The sequence below is a fragment of the Somniosus microcephalus genome, chromosome 12, assembly GCF_052327205.1.
Source record: "Somniosus microcephalus isolate GS21.2 chromosome 12, FLI_Smic_1.0, whole genome shotgun sequence".
In the NCBI taxonomy this organism is placed as follows: domain Eukaryota; kingdom Metazoa; phylum Chordata; class Chondrichthyes; order Squaliformes; family Somniosidae; genus Somniosus; species Somniosus microcephalus.
This window is the reverse complement of record NC_140998.1, coordinates 152,852,676-152,871,728: the sequence shown is the minus strand read 5'-3', so window position 1 is coordinate 152,871,728 and position 19,053 is coordinate 152,852,676. Positions and strand designations below refer to the sequence as shown.

General features: G+C 48.8%; 1 protein-coding gene across 2 annotated transcripts in view; it reads right to left on the bottom strand.

Annotated features, from left to right (window-relative positions):
• The window catches only part of tyro3 (TYRO3 protein tyrosine kinase), a 285,740-nt gene that overhangs the window by 122,292 nt on the left and 144,395 nt on the right, over nt 1-19,053 (bottom strand). For both annotated transcript variants that reach the window (XM_086003676.1, XM_086003677.1), the window contains one exon: nt 520-646. In XM_086003676.1, the coding sequence (XP_085859802.1) occupies nt 520-646 (127 nt within the window). The remainder of the gene's footprint in view (nt 1-519; nt 647-19,053) is intronic.

Genomic DNA, 19,053 nt, shown 5'->3' with positions numbered 1-19,053 from the left:
GTAAATGTAACGTCCAGTCATTTGTTAGGTTGTGCGATCAGATTAGCTATCTTTCACTGACTGTCACATCTCCATTTACAGTGATAACAGATGGACAATATATAACGGCAGATTCTGTCATGTGTCCCAGCATGCTTAGAGGCAGGCAGAGTCAGTGGCCTGTTAACGTTAGAGTGTTTTGGGAATGGAGTTGGTGTCGGGGAGTCACACCAAGGAAGAGGGATTGCTCTTTGACCTAGATCAACAACAACAACTTGCATTTATATAGCACCTTTAATGAGGTAAAACATGCCAAGGCACTTCAAAGGAGCCATTATCAAACAAAGCCACACTGACACCAAGCCACATTAGGAGATATTAGGACAGGTGACGGTAGGTTTTAAGGAGCTTTTGAAGGAGGAGAGAGAGGTAGAGAGACGGAGAGGTTTAGGGAGGGAATTCTGGAGCTAGGGCCTAGGCAGCTGAAGGTACGGCCACCAATGGTGGAGTGCTGGTATCGAGTAACAAATGTACACTCACCCAAACTGCAGTTCCTTTCTCCGGATGTGGTACACTACAAGCAGCACGCTGATTAGAGTTAAGGCTGCACAAAGAACGCCAATTATCACAGGTGCCCACGAGGTCCTTGGCTTTGCTTTCCCAGCCCCTAAGAGAAACAGGTCATGAATTATACGGTAAAGCATGGCCGAGCAGCAACAGCAGAGTCCCCCATCAGAGACCAGCACCTCACAGGTGGCATCGCCACAGCAATAACAACCAGAGTCATAATAATTAGAGGCCCAGCAGCAGAGTGACAGGGTGCTGTATCATGCCTGGTAGCGCAAAAGGGTCTGCGCCAATTCTTCCGCACATGGTGAGGTCCCCAACTATGCCAAGCTGCCAGGGGAGGCATTTTAAAAGGGGGGGAAAGAAGTAGATAATTCACCCGATGACTCGTGTTCACGTCCTAGTGGTAAATAGAGGCCGACATTGTTGGACGGGTTTAAACTGGGAATGTGCCAACAGGAGAGTCGAAAAGAGAAAAGGATAACTACAATATGGACCCAGAAAATAAGTAAAAACAAAATCACTAAAATTGTAATTAATAGCAGCACTGATATTGATGATGAGGTAGAGGATGTCATTGTTGCTTAATTCAACTTTCACACATTAACATAATCTTTCTCATTTCCCAATTTCTAGTGGGAGGGGGAGCACAGTTCTTGCAGTGTGACAGGAAATTAACGCTGAGGGCACTCAACATGCAGTGGAGCAGAGGGCTTGTTGTCAGAATACCCAGTATCTCTAGCAGTGTTGGACACAGGGTCAGGGTCCAGTATCTCTAGCAGTGTTGGACACAGGGTCAGGTGTCCAGTATCTCTAGCAGTGTTGGACACAGGGTCAGGTGTCCAGTATCTCTAGCAGTGTTGGACACAGGGTCAGGTGTCCAGTATCTCTAGCAGTGTTGGACACAGGGTCAGGTGTCCAGTATCTCTAGCAGTGTTGGACACAGGGTCAGGTGTCCAGTATCTCGAGCAGTGTTGGACACAGGGTCAGGTGTCCAGTATCTCTAGTAGTGTTGGACACAGGGTCAGGTGTCCAGTATCTCTAGTAGTGTTGGACACAGGGTCAGGTGTCCAGTATCTCTAGTAGTGTTGGACACAGGGTCAGGGTCCAGTATCTCTAGCAGTGTTGGACACAGGGTCAGGTGTCCAGCATCTCTAGCAGTGTTGGACACAGGGTCAGGTGTCCAGTATCTCTAGTAGTGTTGGGCACAGGGTCAGGTGTCCAGTATCTCTAGCAGTGTTGGACACAGGGTCAGGTGTCCAGTATCTCTAGTAGTGTTGGACACAGGGTCAGGTGTCCAGTATCTCTAGCAGTGTTGGACACAGGGTCAGGTGTCCAGTATCTCTAGCAGTGTTGGACACAGGGTCAGGTGTCCAGTATCTCTAGCAGTATTGGACACAGGGTCAGGTGTCCAGTATCTCTAGCAGTGTTGGACACAGGGTCAGGTGTCCAGTATCTCTAGTATTGTTGGACACAGGGTCAGTTGTCCAGTATCTCCAGCAGTGTTGGTCACAGGGTCAGGTGTCCAGTATCTCTAGCAGTGTTGGGCACAGGGTCAGGTGTCCAGTATCTCTAGCAGTGTTGGACACAGGGTCAGGTGTCCAGTATCTCTAGTAGTGTTGGACACAGGGTCAGGTGTCCAGTATCTCTAGCAGTATTGGACACAGGGTCAGGTGTCCAGTATCTCTAGCAGTGTTGGACACAGGGTCAGGTGTCCAGTATCTCTAGCAGTGTTGGACACACGGTCAGGTGTCCAGTATCTCTAGTAGTGTTGGACACAGGGTCAGGGTCCAGTATCTCTAGCAGTGTTGGACACAGGGTCAGGTGTCCAGTATCTCTAGCAGTGTTGGACACAGGGTCAGGTGTCCAGTATCTCTAGCAGTGTTGGACACAGGGTCAGGTGTCCAGTATCTCTAGTAGTGTTGGACACAGGGTCAGGTGTCCAGTATCTCTAGCAGTGTTGGACACAGGGTCAGGTGTCCAGTATCTCTAGTAGTGTTGGACACAGGGTCAGGTGTCCAGTATCTCTAGCAGTGTTGGACACAGGGTCAGGGTCCAGTATCTCTAGTACTGTTGGACACAGGGTCAGGTGTCCAGTATCTCCATTAGTGTTGGACACAGGGTCAGGTGTCCAGTATGTCTAGCAGTGTTGGACACAGGGTCAGGTGTCCAGTATCTCTAGCAGTGTTGGACACAGGGTCAGGGTCCAGTATCTCTAGTAGTGTTGGACACAGGGTCAGGTGTCCAGTATCTCTAGCAGTGTTGGACACAGGGTCAGGTGTCCAGTATCTCTAGCAGTGTTGGACACAGGGTCAGGTGTCCAGTATCTCTAGCAGTGTTGGACACAGGGTCAGGGTCCAGTATCTCTAGCAGTGTTGGACACAGGGTCAGGGTCCAGTATCTCTAGCAGTGTTGGACACAGGGTCAGGTGTCCAGTATCTCTAGCAGTGTTGAACACACGGTCAGGTGTCCAGTATCGCTAGCAGTGTTGGACACAGGGTCAGGTGTCCCGTATCTCTAGCAGTATTGGACACAGGGTCAGGTGTCCAGTATCTCGAGCAGTGTTGGACACAGGGTCAGGGTCCAGTATCTCTAGCAGTGTTGGACACAGGGTCAGGTGTCCAGTATCTCTAGCAGTGTTGGACACAGGGTCAGGTGTCCAGTATCTCTAGTAGTGTTGGACACACGGTCAGGTGTCCAGTATCTCGAGCAGTGTTGGACACAGGGTCAGGTGTCCAGTATCTCTAGCAGTGTTGGACACAGGGTCAGGGTCCAGTATCTCTAGTAGTGTTGGACACAGGGTCAGGTGTCCAGTATCTCTAGCAGTGTTGGACACAGCGTCAGGTGTCCAGTATCTCTAGTAGTGTTGGACACAGGGTCAGGTGTCCAGTATCTCTAGTAGTGTTGGACACAGGGTCAGGTGTCCAGTATCTCTAGCAGTGTTGGACACAGGGTCAGGGTCCAGTATCTCTAGCAGTGTTGGACACAGGGTCAGGTGTCCAGTATCTCTAGTAGTGTTGGACACAGGGTCAGGTGTCCAGTATCTCTAGCAGTGTTGGACACAGGGTCAGGTGTCCAGTATCTCTAGTAGTGTTGGACACAGGGTCAGGTGTCCAGTATCTCTAGTAGTGTTGGACACAGGGTCAGGTGTCCAGTATCTCTAGCAGTGTTGGACACAGGGTCAGGTGTCCAGTATCTCTAGTAGTGTTGGACACAGGGTCAGGTGTCCAGTATCTCTAGTAGTGTTGGACACAGGGTCAGGTGTCCAGTATCTCTAGCAGTGTTGGACACAGGGTCAGGGTCCAGTATCTCTAGCAGTGTTGGACACACGGTCAGGTGTCCAGTATCTCTAGTAGTGTTGGACACAGGGTCAGGTGTCCAGTATCTCTAGCAGTGTTGGACACAGGGTCAGGTGTCCAGTATCTCTAGCAGTGCTGGACACAGGGTCAGGTGTCCAGTATCTCTAGTAGTGTTGGACGCAGGGTCAGGTGTCCAGTATCTCTCGCAGTGTTGGACACAGGGTCAGGTGTCCAGTATCTCTTCCAGTGTTGGACACAGGGTCAGGTGTCCAGTATCTCTAGCAGTGTTGGACACAGGGTCAGGTGTCCAGTATCTCTAGCAGTGTTGGACACAGGGTCAGGGTCCAGTATCTCTAGCAGTGTTGGACACAGGGTCAGGTGTCCAGTATCTCTAGCAGTGTTGGACACAGGGTCAGGTGTCCAGTATCTCTAGCAGTGTTGGACACAGGGTCAGGGTCCAGTATCTCTAGCAGTGTTGGACACAGGGTCAGGGTCCAGTATCTCTAGTAGTGTTGGACACAGGGTCCGGGTCCAGTATCTCTAGCAGTGTTGGACACACAGTCAGGTGTCTAGTACAGGACTCAGGAGAAAACCCAGTATCCTCGGTGATGGACTCCTCTACCAGTAGAACCCCTCTACCAGTAGATCACCTCTAGCAGAAGATTTCCTCTATCAGTAATTTCCCTCTACTAGTAGATCACCTCTAGCAGTACTTTCCATCTAGCAGTAGACTCCCTCTCGCGGTAGATCCCAGTTGAGGCTGCCCAAATATCTCTAATGGCGGGGCTTCCACTGGTGACACTGCTGAAGACTCCTTGGGACAGCAGAGCCTTAAAGGGGATGTTCAATCAACAACTGCAACACTGATGACTAATCCTAACGACCACAGTTTTCAAGCGCTCCTGTAGCACTCAGGAAGAGGGATCCATCACGGCTCATTCAGTATTAAAGTACCAAAAGTTTTCATGCAACATGGGTGATTTTGTGACTTGGACACATGTGAGGTTCACAGCATACAAAGTGACAGGATTAGCACACACAGACACAGATCAGGCCTGTAACACAACAACACACACAAGCTGTGGATCTGCCATTAAAATGGCCAGTCACCTGACAATGAGAATTCAGAGGGATATTTGGCTTCCAGTACTATAAAAATACAGCGCGAAACATGGAGAATTTGGAGCAGGACCATGTGACACGCATTTCCACAAGGAAGATAATCATGATGGACAAGGACAGGGAGTTATTGTCAACCTCCCAGCGAGGGAGGACGAGAAAGGAAAAATGGTACATTAATCAGCACCGAGTAATTGACTCTGTGACAGAGACAGAGTGACTGAGAGACAGAGAGAGACTGAAGGGGTCATTTTCTACTTCACTGCCTGGGCAAACTCCTCAGTCGCAGGAGAACATGCCTGATTTTCATCCCATTGAAGGCAAGGGAACCAAAATTGCACAGGTTTTATAAGGCACAAGCAATCAGCCAAGTGGCAAAGTCGAAAATTACTCCCGTGTGTGAGAGAGGGTAAACAGGTAGATGATCCAGAGACAGTGGCTAAACGACGGAGATTAACTCTAAGAGGAACAAATAGACAGTCAAAGGGACAGCAAAACAACAACTGGGAAATCACGCACAGAAAGGGAGAGAAAGACACACAGAAAGGGAGAGAGAGAGAAAAGACACACAGAGAGGGAGAAAGAAAGAAAGATTTGCATTTATATAGCGCCTTTCACAACGACCGGACGTCTCAAAGCGCTTTACAGCCAAAGAAATACTTTTGGAGTGTCATCACTGTTGTAATGTGGGAAACGCGGCAGCCAATTTGTGAACAGCAAGCTCCCACAAACAGCAATGTGATAATGACCAGATAATCTGTTTTTGTTATGTTGATTGAGGGATAAATATTGGCCAGGACACTGGGGATAACTCCCCTGCTCTTCTTCAAAATAGAGCCATGGGATCTTTTACGTTCACCTGAGGGAGCAGACAAAAGACCGCACCTCCGACAGTGCAGCACTCCCTCAGCACTGCACTGGAGTGTCAGCCTAGATTTATGCGCACCACAACCTTCTGACTCAGAGGCGAGTGTGCTACCCACTGAGCCACAGCTTGCACTGTCAGAGAGAAAGGGAGAGAGAGAAACACACAGAGAAAGGGGGAGAGAGAAACACACAGAGAAAGGGGGAGAGAGAAACACACAGAGAAAGGGGGAGAGAGAAACACACAGAGAAAGGGGGAGAGAGAAACACACAGAGAAAGGGGGAGAGAGAAACACACAGAGAAAGGGGGAGAGAGAAACACACAGAGAAAGGGGGAGAGAGAAACACACAGAGAAAGGGGGAGAGAGAAACACAGAGAAAGGGAGAGAGAGAAACACACAGAGAAAGGGGGAGAGAGAAACACACAGAGAAAGGGGGAGAGAGAAACACACAGAGAAAGGGGGAGAGAGAAACACACAGAGAAAGGGGGAGAGAAAAACACACAGAGAAAGGGGGAGAGAGAAACACAGAGAAACCGAGAGAGAGAAACACACAGAGAAAGGGGGAGAGAGAAACACACAGAGAAAGGGGGAGAGAGAAACACACAGAGAAAGGGGGAGAGAAACGCACAGAGAAAGGGGGAGAGAGAAACACACAGAGGAAGGGGGAGAGAGAAACACACAGAGAAAGGGGGAGAGAGAAACACACAGAGGAAGGGGGAGAGAGAAACACACAGAGAAAGGGGGAGAGAGAAACACACAGAGAAAGGGGGAGAGAGAAACACACAGAGAAAGGGGGAGAGAGAAACACACAGAGAAAGGGGGAGAGAGAAACACACAGAGAAAGGGGGAGAGAAAAACACACAGAGAAAGGGGGAGAGAGAAACACAGAGAAACCGAGAGAGAGAAACACACAGAGAAAGGGGGAGAGAGAAACACACAGAGAAAGGGGGAGAGAGAAACACACAGAGAAAGGGGGAGAGAAACGCACAGAGAAAGGGGGAGAGAGAAACACACAGAGGAAGGGGGAGAGAGAAACACACAGAGAAAGGGGGAGAGAGAAACACACAGAGGAAGGGGGAGAGAGAAACACACAGAGAAAGGGGGAGAGAGAAACACACAGAGAAAGGGAGAGAGAGAAACACACAGAGAAAGGGAGAGAGAGAAACACACAGAGAAAGGGAGAGAGAAACACACAGAGAAAGGGGGAGAGAGAAACACACAGAGAAAGGGGGAGAGAGAAACACACAGAGAAAGGGGGAGAGAGAAACACACAGAGAAAGGGAGAGAGAGAAACACACAGAGAAAGGGAGAGAGAAACACACAGAGAAAGGGGCAGAGAGAAACACACAAAGGGGGAGAGAGAAACACACAGAGAAAGGGGGAGAGAGAAACACACAGAGAAAGGGGGAGAGAGAAACACACAGAGAAAGGGAGAGAGATACACACAGAGAAAGGGGGAGAGAGAAACACACAGAGAAAGGGGGAGAGAGAAACACACAGAGAAAGGGGGAGAGAGAAACACACAGAGAAAGGGGGAGAGAGAAACACACAGAGATAGGGGGAGAGAGAAACACACAGAGAAAGGGGGAGAGAGAAACACACAGAGAAAGGGAGAGAGAGAAACAAACAGAGAAAGGGGGAGAGAGAAACACACAGAGAAAGGGGGAGAGAGAAACACAGAGAAAGGGAGAGAGAGAAACACACAGAGAAAGGGGGAGAGAGAAACACACAGAGAAAGGGGGAGAGAGAAACACACAGAGAAAGGGGGAGAGAGAAACACACAGAGAAAGGGGGAGAGAGAAACACACAGAGAAAGGGGGAGAGAGAAACACAGAGAAAGGGAGAGAGAGAAACACACAGAGAAAGGGGGAGAGAGAAACACACAGAGAAAGGGGGAGAGAGAAACACACAGAGAAAGGGGGAGAGAGAAACACACAGAGAAAGGGGGAGAGAGAAACACACAGAGAAAGGGGGAGAGAGAAACACACAGAGAAAGGGAGAGAGAGAAACACACAGAGAAAGGGGGAGAGAGAAACACACAGAGAAAGGGGGAGAGAGAAACACACAGAGAAAGGGGGAGAGAAACACACAGAGAAAGGGGGAGAGAGAAACACACAGAGAAAGGGAGAGAGAGAAACACACAGAGAAAGGGGGAGAGAGAAACACACAGAGAAAGGGGGAGAGAGAAACACACAGAGAAAGGGAGAGAGAGAAACACACAGAGAAAGGGAGAGAGAAACACACAGAGAAAGGGAGAGAAACACACAGAGAAAGGGGGAGAGAGAAACACACAGAGAAAGGGGGAGAGAGAAACACACAGAGAAAGGGGGAGAGAGAAACACACAGAGAAAGGGAGAGAGAGAAACACACAGAGAAAGGGAGAGAGAGAAACACACAGAGAAAGGGAGAGAGAAACACACAGAGAAAGGGAGAGAAACACACAGAGAAAGGGGGAGAGAGAAACACACAGAGAAAGGGGGAGAGAGAAACACACAGAGAAAGGGGGAGAGAGAAACACACAGAGAAAGGGAGAGAGAGAAACACACAGAGAAAGGGAGAGAGAAACACACAGAGAAAGGGGCAGAGAGAAACACACAAAGGGGGAGAGAGAAACACACAGAGAAAGGGGGAGAGAGAAACACACAGAGAAAGGGAGAGAGAAACACACAGAGAAAGGGGGAGAGAGAAACACACAGAGAAAGGGAGAGAGATACACACAGAGAAAGGGGGAGAGAGAAACACACAGAGAAAGGGGGAGAGAGAAACACACAGAGAAAGGGGGAGAGAGAAACACACAGAGAAAGGGGGAGAGAGAAACACACAGAGATAGGGGGAGAGAGAAACACACAGAGAAAGGGGGAGAGAGAAACACACAGAGAAAGGGAGAGAGAGAAACAAACAGAGAAAGGGGGAGAGAGAAACACACAGAGAAAGGGGGAGAGAGAAACACAGAGAAAGGGAGAGAGAGAAACACACAGAGAAAGGGGGAGAGAGAAACACACAGAGAAAGGGGGAGAGAGAAACACACAGAGAAAGGGGGAGAGAGAAACACACAGAGAAAGGGGGAGAGAGAAACACACAGAGAAAGGGGGAGAGAGAAACACACAGAGAAAGGGGGAGAGAGAAACACACAGAGAAACGGGGAGAGAGAAACACACAGAGAAAGGGGGAGAGAGAAACACACAGAGAAAGGGGGAGAGAGAAACACACAGAGAAAGGGGGAGAGAGAAACACACAGAGAAAGGGGGAGAGAGAAACACACAGAGAAAGGGGGAGAGAGAAACACACAGAGAAAGGGGGAGAGAGAAACACACAGAGAAAGGGGGAGAGAGAAACACAGAGAAAGGGAGAGAGAGAAACACACAGAGAAAGGGGGAGAGAGAAACACACAGAGAAAGGGGGAGAGAGAAACACACAGAGAAAGGGGGAGAGAGAAACACACAGAGAAAGGGGGAGAGAGAAACACACAGAGAAAGGGGGAGAGAAACACACAGAGAAAGGGGGAGAGAGAAACACACAGAGAAAGGGAGAGAGAGAAACACACAGAGAAAGGGGGAGAGAGAAACACACAGAGGAAGGGGGAGAGAGAAACACACAGAGAAAGGGGGAGAGAGAAACACACAGAGAAAGGGAGAGAGAGAAACACACAGAGAAAGGTAGAGAGAGAAACACACAGAGAAAGGGAGAGAGAAACACACAAAGGGAGAGAAACACACAGAGAAAGGGGGAGAGAGAAACACACAGAGAAAGGGGGAGAGAGAAACACACAGAGAAAGGGGGAGAGAGAAACACACAGAGAAAGGGAGAGAGAGAAACACACAGAGAAAGGGAGAGAGAAACACACAGAGAAAGGGGCAGAGAGAAACACACAAAGGGGGAGAGAGAAACACACAGAGAAAGGGGGAGAGAGAAACACACAGAGAAAGGGGGAGAGAAACACACAGAGAAAGGGGGAGAGAGAAACACACAGAGAAAGGGAGAGAGAAACACACAGAGAAAGGGGGAGAGAGAAACACACAGAGAATGGGAGAGAGATACACACAGAGAAAGGGGGAGAGAGAAACACACAGAGAAAGGGGGAGAGAGAAACACACAGAGAAAGGGGGAGAGAGAAACACACAGAGAAAGGGGGAGAGAGAAACACACAGAGAAAGGGGGAGAGAGAAACACAGAGAAAGGGAGAGAGAGAAACACACAGAGAAAGGGGGAGAGAAAAACACACAGAGAAAGGGGGAGAGAGAAACACACAGAGAAAGGGGGAGAGAGAAACACACAGAGAAAGGGGGAGAGAGAAACACACAGAGAAAGGGGGAGAAACACACAGAGAAACGGGGAGAGAGAAACACACAGAGAAAGGGGGAGAGAGAAACACACAGAGAAAGGGGGAGAGAGAAACACACAGAGAAAGGGGGAGAGAGAAACACACAGAGAAAGGGGGAGAGAGAAACACACAGAGAAAGGGGGAGAGAGAAACACAGAGAAAGGGAGAGAGAGAAACACACAGAGAAAGGGGGAGAGAGAAACACACAGAGAAAGGGGGAGAGAGAAACACACAGAGAAAGGGGGAGAGAGAAACACACAGAGAAAGGGGGAGAGAGAAACACACAGAGAAAGGGGGAGAGAGAAACACAGAGAAAGGGAGAGAGATATATTGTATATACCCAACAAATGTCAAATCGATTGACACCTACAGAATGTTGGAAAACTGTACCTTTTTGCAATGTAAGCTTTGGCAATATGGTTCTCTGTAAACTTTCATGCCAATAAAGCATTTGAACTGAACTGAACTGAACTGAACTGAGAGAAACACACAGAGAAAGGGGGAGAGAGAAACACACAGAGAAAGGGGGAGAGAGAAACACACAGAGAAAGGGGGAGAGAAACACACAGAGAAAGGGGGAGAGAGAAACACACAGAGAAAGGGAGAGAGAAACACACAGAGAAAGGGGGAGAGAGAAACACACAGAGAAAGGGAGAGAGAAACACACAGAGAAAGGGGGAGAGAGAAACACACAAAGGGGGAGAGAGAAACACACAGAGAAAGGGGGAGAGAGAAACACACAGAGAAAGGGGGAGAGAGAAACACACAGAGAAAGGGGGAGAGAGAAACACACAGAGAAAGGGGGAGAGAAACACACAGAGAAAGGGGGAGAGAGAAACACACAGAGAAAGGGAGAGAGAGAAACACACAGAGAAAGGGGGAGAGAGAAACACACAGAGAAAGGGGGAGAGAGAAACACACAGAGAAAGGGAGAGAGAGAAACACACAGAGAAAGGGAGAGAGAAACACACAGAGAAAGGGGAGAGAAACACACAGAGAAAGGGGGAGAGAGAAACACACAGAGAAAGGGGGAGAGAGAAACACACAGAGAAAGGGGGAGAGAGAAACACACAGAGAAAGGGAGAGAGAGAAACACACAGAGAAAGGGAGAGAGAGAAACACACAGAGAAAGGGAGAGAGAAACACACAGAGAAAGGGAGAGAAACACACAGAGAAAGGGGGAGAGAGAAACACACAGAGAAAGGGGGAGAGAGAAACACACAGAGAAAGGGGGAGAGAGAAACACACAGAGAAAGGGAGAGAGAGAAACACACAGAGAAAGGGAGAGAGAAACACACAGAGAAAGGGGCAGAGAGAAACACACAAAGGGGGAGAGAGAAACACACAGAGAAAGGGGGAGAGAGAAACACACAGAGAAAGGGAGAGAGAAACACACAGAGAAAGGGGGAGAGAGAAACACACAGAGAAAGGGAGAGAGATACACACAGAGAAAGGGGGAGAGAGAAACACACAGAGAAAGGGGGAGAGAGAAACACACAGAGAAAGGGGGAGAGAGAAACACACAGAGAAAGGGGGAGAGAGAAACACACAGAGATAGGGGGAGAGAGAAACACACAGAGAAAGGGGGAGAGAGAAACACACAGAGAAAGGGAGAGAGAGAAACAAACAGAGAAAGGGGGAGAGAGAAACACACAGAGAAAGGGGGAGAGAGAAACACAGAGAAAGGGAGAGAGAGAAACACACAGAGAAAGGGGGAGAGAGAAACACACAGAGAAAGGGGGAGAGAGAAACACACAGAGAAAGGGGGAGAGAGAAACACACAGAGAAAGGGGGAGAGAGAAACACACAGAGAAAGGGGGAGAGAGAAACACACAGAGAAACGGGGAGAGAGAAACACACAGAGAAAGGGGGAGAGAGAAACACACAGAGAAAGGGGGAGAGAGAAACACACAGAGAAAGGGGGAGAGAGAAACACACAGAGAAAGGGGGAGAGAGAAACACACAGAGAAAGGGGGAGAGAGAAACACAGAGAAAGGGAGAGAGAGAAACACACAGAGAAAGGGGGAGAGAGAAACACACAGAGAAAGGGGGAGAGAGAAACACACAGAGAAAGGGGGAGAGAGAAACACAGAGAAACCGAGAGAGAGAAACACACAGAGAAAGGGGGAGAGAGAAACACACAGAGAAAGGGGGAGAGAGAAACACACAGAGAAAGGGGGAGAGAAACACACAGAGAAAGGGGGAGAGAGAAACACACAGAGAAAGGGAGAGAGAGAAACACACAGAGAAAGGGGGAGAGAGAAACACACAGAGGAAGGGGGAGAGAGAAACACACAGAGAAAGGGGGAGAGAGAAACACACAGAGAAAGGGAGAGAGAGAAACACACAGAGAAAGGTAGAGAGAGAAACACACAGAGAAAGGGAGAGAGAAACACACAAAGGGAGAGAAACAAACAGAGAAAGGGGGAGAGAGAAACACACAGAGAAAGGGGGAGAGAGAAACACACAGAGAAAGGGGGAGAGAGAAACACACAGAGAAAGGGAGAGAGAGAAACACACAGAGAAAGGGAGAGAGAAACACACAGAGAAAGGGGCAGAGAGAAACACACAAAGGGGGAGAGAGAAACACACAGAGAAAGGGGGAGAGAGAAACACACAGAGAAAGGGGGAGAGAAACACACAGAGAAAGGGGGAGAGAGAAACACACAGAGAAAGGGAGAGAGAAACACACAGAGAAAGGGGGAGAGAGAAACACACAGAGAATGGGAGAGAGATACACACAGAGAAAGGGGGAGAGAGAAACACACAGAGAAAGGGGGAGAGAGAAACACACAGAGAAAGGGGGAGAGAGAAACACACAGAGAAAGGGGGAGAGAGAAACACACAGAGATAGGGGGAGAGAGAAACACACAGAGAAAGGGGGAGAGAGAAACACACAGAGAAAGGGAGAGAGAGAAACAAACAGAGAAAGGGGGAGAGAGAAACACACAGAGAAAGGGGGAGAGAGAAACACAGAGAAAGGGAGAGAGAGAAACACACAGAGAAAGGGGGAGAGAAAAACACACAGAGAAAGGGGGAGAGAGAAACACACAGAGAAAGGGGGAGAGAGAAACACACAGAGAAAGGGGGAGAGAGAAACACACAGAGAAAGGGGGAGAAACACACAGAGAAACGGGGAGAGAGAAACACACAGAGAAAGGGGGAGAGAGAAACACACAGAGAAAGGGGGAGAGAGAAACACACAGAGAAAGGGGGAGAGAGAAACACACAGAGAAAGGGGGAGAGAGAAACACACAGAGAAAGGGGGAGAGAGAAACACAGAGAAAGGGAGAGAGAGAAACACACAGAGAAAGGGGGAGAGAGAAACACACAGAGAAAGGGGGAGAGAGAAACACACAGAGAAAGGGGGAGAGAGAAACACACAGAGAAAGGGGGAGAGAGAAACACACAGAGAAAGGGGGAGAGAGAAACACACAGAGAAAGGGGGAGAGAGAAACACAGAGAAAGGGAGAGAGATATATTGTATATACCCAACAAATGTCAAATCGATTGACACCTACAGAATGTTGGAAAACTGTACCTTTTTGCAATGTAAGCTTTGGCAATATGGTTCTCTGTAAACTTTCATGCCAATAAAGCATTTGAACTGAACTGAACTGAACTGAACTGAGAGAAACATACAGAGAAAGGGGGAGAGAGAAACACACAGAGAAAGGGGGAGAGAGAAACACACAGAGAAAGGGGGAGAGAAACACACAGAGAAAGGGGGAGAGAGAAACACACAGAGAAAGGGAGAGAGAAACACACAGAGAAAGGGGGAGAGAGAAACACACAGAGAAAGGGAGAGAGAAACACACAGAGAAAGGGGGAGAGAGAAACACACAAAGGGGGAGAGAGAAACACACAGAGAAAGGGGGAGAGAGAAACACACAGAGAAAGGGGGAGAGAGAAACACACAGAGAAAGGGGGAGAGAGAAACACACAGAGATAGGGGGAGAGAGAAACACAGAGAAAGGGGGAGAGAGAAACACACAGAGAAAGGGAGAGAGAGAAACAAACAGAGAAAGGGGGAGAGAGAAACACACAGAGAAAGGGGGAGAGAGAAACACAGAGAAAGGGAGAGAGAGAAACACACAGAGAAAGGGGGAGAGAGAAACACACAGAGAAAGGGGGAGAGAGAAACACACAGAGAAAGGGGGAGAGAGAAACACACAGAGAAAGGGGGAGAGAGAAACACACAGAGAAAGGGGGAGAGAGAAACACACAGAGAAAGGGGGAGAGAGAAACACACAGAGAAAGGGGGAGAGAGAAACACACAGAGAAAGGGGGAGAGAGAAACACACAGAGAAAGGGGGAGAGAGAAACACACAGAGAAAGGGGGAGAGAGAAACACAGAGAAAGGGAGAGAGAGAAACACACAGAGAAAGGGGGAGAGAGAAACACACAGAGAAAGGGGGAGAGAGAAACACACAGAGAAAGGGGGAGAGAGAAACACACAGAGAAAGCGGGAGAGAGAAACACAGAGAAAGGGAGAGAGAGAAACACACAGAGAAAGGGGGAGAGAGAAACACACAGAGAAAGGGGGAGAGAGAAACACACAGAGAAAGGGGGAGAGAAACACACAGAGAAAGGGGGAGAGAGAAACACACAGAGAAAGGGAGAGAGAGAAACACACAGAGAAAGGGGGAGAGAGAAACACACAGAGGAAGGGGGAGAGAGAAACACACAGAGAAAGGGGGAGAGAGAAACACACAGAGAAAGGGAGAGAGAGAAACACACAGAGAAAGGGAGAGAGAAACACACAGAGAAAGGGAGAGAGAGAAACACACAGAGAAAGGGAGAGAGAAACACACAGAGAAAGGGAGAGAAACACACAGAGAAAGGGGGAGAGAGAAACACACAGAGAAAGGGGGAGAGAGAAACACACAGAGAAAGGGGGAGAGAGAAACACACAGAGAAAGGGAGAGAGAGAAACACACAGAGAAAGGGAGAGAGAAACACACAGAGAAAGGGGGAGAGAGAAACACACAAAGGGGGAGTGAGAAACACACAGAGAAAGGGGGAGAGAGAAACACACAGAGAAAGGGGGAGAGAAACACACAGAGAAAGGGGGAGAGAGAAACACACAGAGAAAGGGAGAGAGAAACACACAGAGAAAGGGGGAGAGAGAAACACACAGAGAAAGGGAGAGAGAAACACACAGAGAAAGGGGGAGAGACAAACACACAAAGGGGGAGAGAGAAACACACAGAAAAAGGGGGAGAGAGAAACACACAGAGATAGGGGAGAGAGAAACACACAGAGAAAGGGGGAGAGAGAAACACACAGAGAAAGGGAGAGAGAGAAACAAACAGAGAAAGGGGGAGAGAGAAACACACAGAGAAAGGGGGAGAGAGAAACACACAGAGATAGGGGGAGAGAGAAACACACAGAGAAAGGGGGAGAGAGAAACACACAGAGAAAGGGAGAGAGAGAAACAAACAGAGAAAGGGGGAGAGAGAAACACACAGAGAAAGGGGGAGAGAGAAACACAGAGAAAGGGAGAGAGAGAAACACACAGAGAAAGGGGGAGAGAAAAACACACAGAGAAAGGGGGAGAGAGAAACACACAGAGAAAGGGGGAGAGAGAAACACACAGAGAAAGGGGGAGAGAGAAACACACAGAGAAAGGGGGAGAAACACACAGAGAAACGGGGAGAGAGAAACACACAGAGAAAGGGGGAGAGAGAAACACACAGAGAAAGGGGGAGAGAGAAACACACAGAGAAAGGGGGAGAGAGAAACACACAGAGAAAGGGGGAGAGAGAAACACACAGAGAAAGGGGGAGAGAGAAACACAGAGAAAGGGAGAGAGAGAAACACACAGAGAAAGGGGGAGAGAGAAACACACAGAGAAAGGGGGAGAGAGAAACACACAGAGAAAGGGGGAGAGAGAAACACACAGAGAAAGGGGGAGAGAGAAACACACAGAGAAAGGGGGAGAGAGAAACACACAGAGAAAGGGGGAGAGAGAAACACAGAGAAAGGGAGAGAGATATATTGTATATACCCAACAAATGTCAAATCGATTGACACCTACAGAATGTTGGAAAACTGTACCTTTTTGCAATGTAAGCTTTGGCAATATGGTTCTCTGTAAACTTTCATGCCAATAAAGCATTTGAACTGAACTGAACTGAACTGAACTGAGAGAAACATACAGAGAAAGGGGGAGAGAGAAACACACAGAGAAAGGGGGAGAGAGAAACACACAGAGAAAGGGGGAGAGAAACACACAGAGAAAGGGGGAGAGAGAAACACACAGAGAAAGGGAGAGAGAAACACACAGAGAAAGGGGGAGAGAGAAACACACAGAGAAAGGGAGAGAGAAACACACAGAGAAAGGGGGAGAGAGAAACACACAAAGGGGGAGAGAGAAACACACAGAGAAAGGGGGAGAGAGAAACACACAGAGAAAGGGGGAGAGAGAAACACACAGAGAAAGGGGGAGAGAGAAACACACAGAGATAGGGGGAGAGAGAAACACAGAGAAAGGGGGAGAGAGAAACACACAGAGAAAGGGAGAGAGAGAAACAAACAGAGAAAGGGGGAGAGAGAAACACACAGAGAAAGGGGGAGAGAGAAACACAGAGAAAGGGAGAGAGAGAAACACACAGAGAAAGGGGGAGAGAGAAACACACAGAGAAAGGGGGAGAGAGAAACACACAGAGAAAGGGGGAGAGAGAAACACACAGAGAAAGGGGGAGAGAGAAACACACAGAGAAAGGGGGAGAGAGAAACACACAGAGAAAGGGGGAGAGAGAAACACACAGAGAAAGGGGGAGAGAGAAACACACAGAGAAAGGGGGAGAGAGAAACACACAGAGAAAGGGGGAGAGAGAAACACACAGAGAAAGGGGGAGAGAGAAACACAGAGAAAGGGAGAGAGAGAAACACACAGAGAAAGGGGGAGAGAGAAACACACAGAGAAAGGGGGAGAGAGAAACACACAGAGAAAGGGGGAGAGAGAAACACACAGAGAAAGCGGGAGAGAGAAACACAGAGAAAGGGAGAGAGAGAAACACACAGAGAAAGGGGGAGAGAGAAACACACAGAGAAAGGGGGAGAGAGAAACACACAGAGAAAGGGGGAGAGAAACACACAGAGAAAGGGGGAGAGAGAAACACACAGAGAAAGGGAGAGAGAGAAACACACAGAGAAAGGGGGAGAGAGAAACACACAGAGGAAGGGGGAGAGAGAAACACACAGAGAAAGGGGGAGAGAGAAACACACAGAGAAAGGGAGAGAGAGAAACACACAGAGAAAGGGAGAGAGAAACACACAGAGAAAGGGAGAGAGAGAAACACACAGAGAAAGGGAGAGAGAAACACACAGAGAAAGGGAGAGAAACACACAGAGAAAGGGGGAGAGAGAAACACACAGAGAAAGGGGGAGAGAGAAACACACAGAGAAAGGGGGAGAGAGAAACACACAGAGAAAGGGAGAGAGAGAAACACACAGAGAAAGGGAGAGAGAAACACACAGAGAAAGGGGGAGAGAGAAACACACAAAGGGGGAGTGAGAAACACACAGAGAAAGGGGGAGAGAGAAACACACAGAGAAAGGGGGAGAGAAACACACAGAGAAAGGGGGAGAGAGAAACACACAGAGAAAGGGAGAGAGAAACACACAGAGAAAGGGGGAGAGAGAAACACACAGAGAAAGGGAGAGAGAAACACACAGAGAAAGGGGGAGAGACAAACACACAAAGGGGGAGAGAGAAACACACAGAAAAAGGGGGAGAGAGAAACACACAGAGATAGGGGAGAGAGAAACACACAGAGAAAGGGGGAGAGAGAAACACACAGAGAAAGGGAGAGAGAGAAACAAACAGAGAAAGGGGGAGAGAGAAACACACAGAGAAAGGGGGAGAGAGAAACACACAGAGAAAGGGGGAGAGAGAAACACACAGAGAAAGGGAGAGAGAGAAACACACAGAGAAAGGGAGAGAGAGAAACACAGAGAAAGGGGGAGAGAGAAACACACAGAGAAAGGGGGAGAGAGAAACACACAGAGAAAGGGAGAGAGAGAAACACACAGAGAAAGGGGGAGAGAGAAACACACAGAGAAAGGGGGAGAGAGAAACACACAGAGAAAGGGGGAGAGAGAAACACACAGAGAAAGGGGGAGAGAGAAACACACAGAGAAAGGGGGAGAGAAACACACAGAGAAAGGGGGAGAGAGAAACACACAGAGAAAGGGGGAGAGAGAAACACACAGAGAAAGGGGGAGAGAGAAACACACAGAGAAAGGGGAGAGAGAAACACACAGAGAAAGGGAGACCAGAGGGAGAGAAACACACAGAGAAAGGGGGAGAGAGAAACACACAGAGAAAGGGGGAGAGAGAAACACACAGAGAAAGGGAGGAGAGAGAAACACACAGAGAAAGGGAGAGAGAAAACACACAGAGAAGGGGAGAGAGAAACACACAGAGAAAGGGGGAGAGAGAAACACACAGAGAAAGGGGGAGAGAGAAACACACAGAGAAAGGGAGAGAGAAACACACAGAGGAAAGGGGGAGAGAGAAACACACAGAGAAAGGGGGAGAGAGAAACACACAGAGAAAGGGGAGAGAGAAACACACAGAGAAAGGGAGAGAGAAAACACAAGAGAAAGGGGAGAGAAACACACAGAGAAAGGGGAGAGAGAAACACACAGAGAAAGGAGAGAGAGAAACACACAGAGAAAGGGAGAGAGAGAAACACACAGAGAAAGGGGGGAGAGAGAAACACACAGAGAAAGGGGAGAGAGAAACACACAGAGAAAGGGGAGAGAGAGAAACACACAGAGAAAGGGAGAGAGAGAAACACAAGAGAAAGGGGGAGAGAGAGAAACCACAGAGAAAGGGGGAAGAGAGAAGAAACACACCAGAGAAAGGAGGGACCGAGAGAAAACACACAGA